Source organism: Rhinolophus sinicus, linkage group LG07 (assembly GCF_036562045.2).
Source record: "Rhinolophus sinicus isolate RSC01 linkage group LG07, ASM3656204v1, whole genome shotgun sequence".
Lineage (NCBI taxonomy): Eukaryota > Metazoa > Chordata > Mammalia > Chiroptera > Rhinolophidae > Rhinolophus > Rhinolophus sinicus.
Window position 1 is genome coordinate 88,329,138 of NC_133757.1, and position 8,097 is coordinate 88,337,234.

Genomic DNA, 8,097 nt, shown 5'->3' on the forward strand with positions numbered 1-8,097 from the left:
CAGTCCCCCCTCATTCACTTTATCCCTCCAATTTAAGCCTCACTCCAACACCCCTACCCTCCCCTTCCCTATTCATTTAATATTCACAAAGCACTTTGACAGTTTAATATCATTTTATCTTCATAACAAGCCTGTGAGGTAGATAGGGCAGGCACCATTACACCATTTGGGAGATTAAGTGAGAAGCTATGGCTCAGACAAGTTAAGGGATTTTGTCGATGTCTAAAAGCTAGTTTGGGCCTCTGGTTTCAGCTCTGACTTGTAAAGGCTAGCAGGGAGCAAAGCAGCCAGGAATAGGCCTTGAAGGTTACTCCACTGTTCCCCATGTTTTCCCTAACTCTCCCATTCCTGGTGCAGTCTTCTGGGGCAAGACTCAATGTGGAAGCAGCCAAGGTAGTGCCCTTTCCCTATCCTGGGGCTGTCCATGCAGGCATGAGGAGGCAAGCAAGACTCCAGATCAGTAAATGTTCACTGAGGAATTAAGGTCAGTTCCATCCTTCTGAAATTACCTCTCCCAGAAGACCAACCCTTTTTGAGTGTGTGATTCAGAAGAGAGGGTTGGATCCAGCCAGCTCACAACAGTGACAGTCTCACAGAGATATACATGAGTATATCATTTTGCATATATGCACATCTGCAACACGCTGGGCCCCAACAGATGACCATGCCGCACATGCTCCATGGAGGCCTGATAAATAAGCTAGTTCACATTGTCTAAGCCCAGGGATTTCTGGCAGCCAGGGAGGCACCTGGGAGCTGTCACACCGTGGGGCTTCTCAGGGAACCAGTGTCCCTCTGCCAGGCTGCTCCGGGAAGAGAAAGATTCAGCCCTCACCTCTGAGAGCAGGGCAAGTGTCAGCAGTTTTTCCTGGCCGTGCCCAGAAAAAGCAACAGGGCAAAGGGCAAGGAAGCAGATGTCACTTCACACCCCTCGACACAGGGTCAGGTCCCTGCACCAGGAGGTCTCAGCAGACAGAAAGGTTTTTTGCTCGTTGCTTCTTCACCACTAATGATGGCATAAAGGTCTTCCGGAGGGGGCGACATGGAGACCTTTCAGGGAGGTCCCTTGACTCAGTCCTATGGAAAAGGAAAGGTGGCCTTAGACTAGGAGGAGGAAACAAAGGTAGCAATGGTCCCAGAGTGGATCAGGCATAGATAGCTTCTCTGCTGTGGGGAGCCAAGGGGTAGTAACTTACATGGTGCTTCTTCCCCCTGGTGAATTATTCGGTATAACCCCCAACATCCACCGTGGAATCTTTCATCTGTGCCCCTACCTTGCTTGGCTAGCAAACCCAGGAAGATGGCCTAGGTTGCAGCTTTAAGGGATGAGGGTCTGCTCGGCTGGCATAAGGAAATTTCCCATATTCTGGTCCTGGTTCTGCTGCTGACTCATGTGTGGCCTCAGGAAAGTTGCTTCCCTCCCCAGCCCAGTCCCCAGCTTCCTCCTCTGAAATGGGGAGCTTTAGCTACTTTCTGTTTCTTCCAGCACCCTCTCCAAGACTGTCTGCATCACGTGGATTCCATAGGGACAAAGTACAACTGGCAGTACTATCCTGGCCCATCAGGCTCCTCCCTCTGCCCTAACCTAGGCTGGGCTGCAGGACTTACCTAGGGGCAGGGCCATCAGGAGGGACAGGGGGCTCAGGGTGTCTAGGGCTCTTCCAGCGGATCCGGTTAAGCAGGACCTTGACCTTGTTCCAGTGGGAGAGATCCTGCTGAGCAGAGGGTGAGGCGGTCACCACAGAGCCCCACCCCACAACAAACCACTGACCAAACTCCCAGAGACAGCTGTCACCACAGCCAAGAGAAGTCACCTGCTCCAAACAGGAATCCTCTCATTTTCCCAGTCTCTGGTCTTCAGGGTATCCACACATGCCAACCTCGTCCCACCCCACCACATCCTTTCACCTGCCCCACACATATCCATCACCTACCTTGTGACCCTGGGAGGACTGAAAGTCATGAGCTGGCTCTGCTGGGGCCTCTGACAGCCTGGAAAGGTTGGCACTGGGCACCCCTACCTTTGGGAATGAAGTTCTCTTTGCCCCTTCAGAGAGAGAACCAGGTTACCCAGGGCCAGGAGCAGGAACACACCCACCAAGTCCCAGGGCTCAGGGGGTGTGCTTATGTGGCCCTGGGCAGGCAAGACCCAGAAGGAGACACAACGGCCCCTCACCTGTCTCCGTTGTCTGGCTGAGCAGCTCCCAAGGCCCATGCACTTCACTGCCTGGGGCATGAGAGGGTGGAGGTGAAGGGGCCAGGACCTCCTCCTCCTCTGTAGGATTCTGATCACAAAAGAAAAGGGCGCTCAGTGCCTGATTACAGGCCTAGACCGTTCTGAAGGAAGCCCGGGTGCCAGGGGACCCACCCCTCCTCTGCCTTCCCCACTCACCGGCCCAACCGCTGGCCTGACCACCCCACAGCTCACTCCCCCAGGGGCCTTCTGGGTCTGCAGCTGCAGGTGGAGCTGCTGGAGCTTTGCCATCTGCTCCAACACAAGGCACAAGTGTTCCAGGTAGCGAAGACCCTGCCCTGGGAGGCACGCCCAGGCTTCAGACCCCAAGCCCTCCACCTGTGGGACAGAGAGAGGTAGGGGAAACTTGAACTCAACCAGATTCCCACCCCAGGTGACCAGCAGGTGGGTGCAGAATGGGCAGGGAGAGGAGGACCACGAACCCAGCTAGCCTCCCAATGCCCAGCCAGCCATGGTGCCAGGCAGACCCCGTACCTGCCCACGTCCACACAGCTGGGAGTGGAGTGAGGCAAGAAGCTGTGACACAACCCATCAATTAGGGACAGGAAAGCCCCACCCTGAGAGAGCTCCAGGGAGAACAAGTGGGGGGGCCCACTAGTCCCCGTGTGAAAGGGCCGTCTCTATCCCACTCTTCATCCAGCCTGAGAGTTGGCACTCACCACCTCTGTTTTTTCCAGGCCTGCTTCTTCCACCTCTGCCTTGGTGGCCTTCTGGTCCCCTGCTCTAAAAAGGGGCATTTCACACTCAGGGTTACTTGGCAGCTTCGGGGAGTGGTGGTGTTGTGACAAGCTGGCAGGAGAAGTTGGGAGCTGGCGGGACCTCTCCAGCACCTGCTCCAGCTTACGGCTGGCCATGAACCGGCCTAGGTGGGCAGCAGGCTCCGTGGGCAGGGCCAGGGGCTGAGGGCTCACCACGGCCTCAAAGTCCAGAGAATCCTGAGAAACGCCCAGCGAGGTGGCCAGGGGGCTGTCCCCAACCACCATCTCCACTCCTGAGTCCCGGGATGCCAGTTTGAGAAGTGGCACCTGCCTCCGGAGACCTCTCTGCTCACCATCCCCCTTCCAGGAGTCCAGCGAGCTCCCCTGAACGGTGTCCGGGATCCGTCTGTAGACGCTGGTGACTCCAGGTACTACACAACTGCGTGCCAGGTCCTCACCAGCCCCATCTACAAGGAGAGTCGGTATCAGGCTGGGCAGGCTGCCCCCACCGCCCCCAGCATTCCTGGCAGCTGAAAGCATTCCCTGGGGAGGAGTGTCCTGGGCCAGAGGTGAAGGGAGGAGCCTGGACAGCCACAGCCCCTCCCAGATCTCTCTGCAGCCCCGCCTGAGAGATGCTGGATGGGGTTCTTTTTACAACAGTATTTGTTAGTAATCACAACCTATATGGGCTGTGTAGTAGGCAAAGCCTTGCAGGGCTTATTCATCAGCTCCTGCGATGGCCTATCTTCCTTCCTCTGAGGGGTTAGGCGCTTTCTTCCTGGGAGCTCTTGCGCTCCTGCCCCTAGGATCTGCCTCAGACCTCCAAGTCCTAAGCAGGGAGCCACAGGCTCTTCCATCACTCCACAAGGGAGAGTATGACTGTGCGCCCCGCCTCAGGGAGAGGGCGCATGGCACAAAGAGGGAAGCCGGGGTCCAAACTGTCATCAGGATGCTTGATGAAGTCTCTCCGGGAGTTCCTGGGGGGAGGATGATGAAAAATAACAATAGCTATAACCATTTGCGGCTTTTGGGCTTTAAACTGAGAAACAGTGACAATTTGGTGGCGAGTTGAAAAGAAAAAAACTTAAACGGAAGAAAAGGAACCAGTGGGAAGGAGAAGATGCAGCGTTGTTGCCCATTAACTGTCACCTCCGTGCCAAGTCCTCCTACTCTCTGGGTACCCCAGCTACAATGATGCAGACATTGAGGCCGGAGAGGGTGGAGAGCTGCCGACGTCTCCGAAGCCAGGCCCCCTGGGCAAGGAAGAGGGCCAGGAAATAGACCCCTTGCGCGGTGCCTTTGGGAAGCGGTCTGCTGCCGCCGAGGGGCAACGGCCGGCTGGGACAGGAGCCGGCGGAGAAGAATCCAGATCGGGAATTTGAAGGAAGTGGACCCGGGGGAAGAGGGATGGAGGTGGTGGCCAATTTAACGCCCAAACCCAGAGGGTCTCCTGTGCAAGGCGCAGTTCACTCGACCCTTCTAAAGAGAGGCCGCGAGGCGGGCGCGGCTAGGTCGGGCGCCCCGGATCGGTGTGCAGGGTGGGGCGGGACGCAGACGGGGGCCCCCGGCCCCAGAGTCGGCTCTAAGGCGGGAGGCCCTGCCGGACTGAGGGTGGGCGACTCACCCCGGCTGCCGAGCGGCTCCATGGCGAAGATGCGCCGCCGGCCCAGCATGGCCCCGCTCCGCCCCGACCGCAGCAGCCGGACCCAGCGCTCCCAGCCCGCTTCCCCCCGCCGCGGTCGCGTGCGTCCGGACCCCCTGGGTGCGGCCCCCGGACACTCCCAGCCGGGGGAGGGATGAGGCTGGACGGGGGAGGGGAGGGGCGCAGGTGTAAGGGGGCGGGGCTGCACGCGGGGCCACGCGGGGCTGGGCTAGGATAAGGGCCCCGGTCCGCTGTCCTGGCCCCGGTCCGCTGTCCTGACTCCGGTCCGCTGTCCTTCCGCGAGTGACAGACCCGCGCTCCCGCCGCGGCCCAGGAGCGGAGCCCCCCGCCTCGGGTCACCCCGCCCCCAGTTCACACGCTGGGTCTGCCTTCCTGCCGCCAAGATGAAGCTGGCGGGCGGGGAGTGGATCGGGGCGCGGAAGGAAATGGAGCCCCACGTGCTGGCGGTGGGAAGGGCACTGACCGAGACGCAGCCGTCACTGCGCTCCCAGCTGTGAGCCTGGGGCAAGTCACTCCGCCACTCAGAAACCTGGCGCGATAAAAGGGGGAAATGATTTCCGCCCAGAGGGAAATCTTTTCCAACAGCGGCAGAACGCTTTGTGTCCTGGGGTAGCTCTGAATCTCCTCCTCGTCCCACACCTCTTCCTCACTCGGGTACCCTGAAACTGGGGGGCTGAGTGGGATTTCAGGATTGGGGAAGAAGTGAGCCTGGGGGACAGGGGAGGAGCCTGGAAGCGATGCAAGTATAAAACCTTCCCGATCCCCATCCCAGCCCTCTTTGGGCCCCTGAGATTTCGCCGCATCACCGCCACCATCCCCCCCCCCTCCCCAGCTCCCCGCTCTGAAAGTCGGCTGGGAGCCCAGACAGCGGCTGAAGGAGAGACAGCTTGGTGACCAGACGGGCGAGTAGCTTCTAAGGAAACCTCCTTCTCCGGCGGAAGGTGACCAGCAGGACCCAAATCCCCTGGAGGCAGATGAGGGAGCTGGCGGACGTGCAAACCTGCACCTGAGCCTCTGGGGGAGGGGCTGGAGCCTAAGCTATTGCAAGCGGCTGTTACCTGGGAGGGAGAAGAGGTCTGCCCATCCTTTCTGCTCCGTGCTCCTTCCTGCCCTTCCTCAAACACCCTACGCAGGAGTCTTCATCAACTTGTAGCCAATCTTGTAGCCACAAATTACAAGATTCCAACTTTAGAAGATGAAATTGAGGCCCACAGCCACACCCCAGGAAAGAAGAATGCCTGAATTACCAGACATCTCTTAACACCTTGATCTTCAGGCCAAGCCCTTCCCCACTAGCCATGGGTCCTCTGAGTTGCCCCCTCCCGGCCCTACCCTTCTGGACAACAGCCCCTCCCCATTCCTCTTTTCCAGATACAAAAAGGGAAACAGAATGCTGGGCCTGGCAGGAACTGTTTTATGCAAGTCGGACAGGATGTCTGGTACCAACCCCCCCACCCCACCCAGGCCATGCCAGACACCACTCCAGCCCTCCCAAGGTAGGAGGAGAGTAAGAGGGCTGGTGAGTCAGGTGGCTTCCTCTCTGCAAAGTGAGAGTGTGGGGAGGGGAAGGGAGGAAACCTTTGCCAGATCTTGCCCTGAATTTGGAGAATGTAGGGCCAGATTCCAAGCAGCAGTCTCCTTGGTGACTCTGGGGCAGGAATGCATCTGGAACAGGAAGCCAGCCAGCAGGAATGCAGTGTCTCAGCACAAGGCTTTGTGTGGCCTCAAAAGAACCCCCCAACACACATCACATACGACCCACCACACTCCCCTCCAGGCCATGTGTCCCCCCATGCAGATACGCCAGAGCCCTCATGGTGATCAGGATACCTCCTGGGGGTTGGGGGGCACACACTTCCCTGTCATCTGCCTTTGCTGCCCTAACTGGCAGCCCTGTGTGCAGAGCTGGGACAGGCCTTTACCACCCAGAGGGCTCTGTGGCCCCATGTGATTACCTCTGCACTGTCCTTCACCCTGACTCTGTGAGAGGAGAATCATCTCCCTTTCAGTGATGCTTGAATGAATGGGAGGGGCAGCACAGCCACCCCCTCACTGCCCACCTAAGGGGTGGGCAGCTATAGTGAGTTCCTGAGACTGTGGTGGCCTGAGCAGAGTCATTGATCAGACTGAGGCCAGGGGTGGCCAGCTGCCCCTCCCTTCCATGGGGGAAGTCACAGCTTCAGGAAGTGCATTTCCTGCAAGCTCAGCACTGAACTAGGCCCTGTGGGACCACAGGCAAAGCCAAGAGCCTGGGAGCAGCTTCTGCCAGACTAGAGATGGCAGCTGGGTGCCATAGTGACCTCCTTAGTGGCCTAAAAGGCTGTCTCTGGTGATGGAGGGGCAAGAGTACCCCCACCTCTAGGCAAGCCAGAAACTCAGGAGTCAGGCTTTAGGTACCTACCATCCCTGGCCCCTCCCCTTACCAGCTAGCAGTCCTTGGACCAGTTACTCATCTTCCCTGTCCTTGGTTTCTTCATCTATAGACAAGGATGATAACAGTACCTACCAAATTGTAAGGATTAGAGTTAAAAAGCACGTAAAACGTCCCTGGCATTTGAGAATTATCAAGCCATGGAACTTTGGGAAAGTCACTTTCTCATCTCTAACTGAAGGGGACTGTATTAGATGCGCTCTCGGACCACTTCTAACTCAATTCTATCATGGTTTCTGAAGTTATTCCCCAAAATGCAGGAAAAAAATAAAAAATAAAAAGAGCACTGCAGGGGACAAATTGCAATTGCATAATTGTGTGGTCTCCCCCACCCCATGTCTGAGTCAGAGGGCAGGGGGTTGAAGTCAACAATGGCCCCAGCCTTCTCTGCTGACAAATGGGTTTGGCTGATAACTCCATCTTCCAAAGAAGTTTGCTCCCAAGCTCAGGCTGGCTGTGTGGCTGCAGAGGCCCTAGAGCTGAAACCCTCCCTGGGAGGAGAGCTGGTTGCCACAACTGAAAAAGTGAATTTTAGCTTGAACCCATCTAGCTTTCAAAAGGCATTCAATTCTCTCACGGGGATACCCATTTTATAAGGGTCTCTAGTCCCCATGTGTTCTCTATTCCTGAGAAGACAGCTGGCCCAGCAAGGTTTGTTACAGGCAGGGATCTCACCATATTAATATTCCAACCCACCCTGTCCAACTTGTTACTTCCCTGCTTAAAATTTTCAGTGTCCCCAGAGCCTCAAGGTGAAGTTCAAACCATTTCTCCTGGCATTCAAGGTCCTCATCTCTCCTTATCTCAGTATCCCCTTCAGCCACTGCCCTAAACTGAGCATTCCACTTGCACTCACCCTCATTACTCAACATTTCTCTCCTCCTATCCTGAGTCCTGTTCCTCCTTTCACACAGATGGTCCCTGCACTGAACTCAGGACATCCCTGTGTATTCCATATTAGCTCTTAAGCACTCACTGCCATGTAGCATTATTTCATTCAGGCGGGCTTAGTCGCTACTACTTGACCATTATCTTCAGGAAAGCAAGAAAA

General features: G+C 56.7%; 1 protein-coding gene across 9 annotated transcripts; it reads right to left on the bottom strand.

Annotated features, from left to right (window-relative positions):
- Positions 1 to 90: 90 nt before the first annotated feature.
- LG07H8orf58 (linkage group 07 C8orf58 homolog) lies at positions 91 to 5,923 on the bottom strand. 9 transcript variants are annotated; one of them, XM_074338241.1, is made up of 8 exons: positions 5,674 to 5,923; positions 5,079 to 5,144; positions 2,914 to 3,419; positions 2,393 to 2,572; positions 2,177 to 2,285; positions 1,935 to 2,047; positions 1,609 to 1,715; positions 91 to 1,077 (listed from the first exon to the last, which is right to left on the bottom strand). In XM_074338241.1, the coding sequence occupies exons 3-8, from the start codon at positions 3,235 to 3,237 to the stop codon at positions 966 to 968; spliced, it is 945 nt and encodes a 314-aa protein (XP_074194342.1). In that variant the 5' UTR covers positions 3,238 to 3,419; positions 5,079 to 5,144; positions 5,674 to 5,923; the 3' UTR covers positions 91 to 965. The 9 variants fall into 9 exon arrangements, with proteins under 9 accessions (XP_074194342.1, XP_074194341.1, XP_074194343.1 ...); XM_074338240.1 differs by lacking the exons at positions 5,079 to 5,144; positions 5,674 to 5,923 and adding exons at positions 4,102 to 4,205; positions 4,577 to 5,060; XM_074338242.1 differs by lacking the exon at positions 5,079 to 5,144.
- Between the last annotated feature and the right edge of the window lie 2,174 nt (positions 5,924 to 8,097).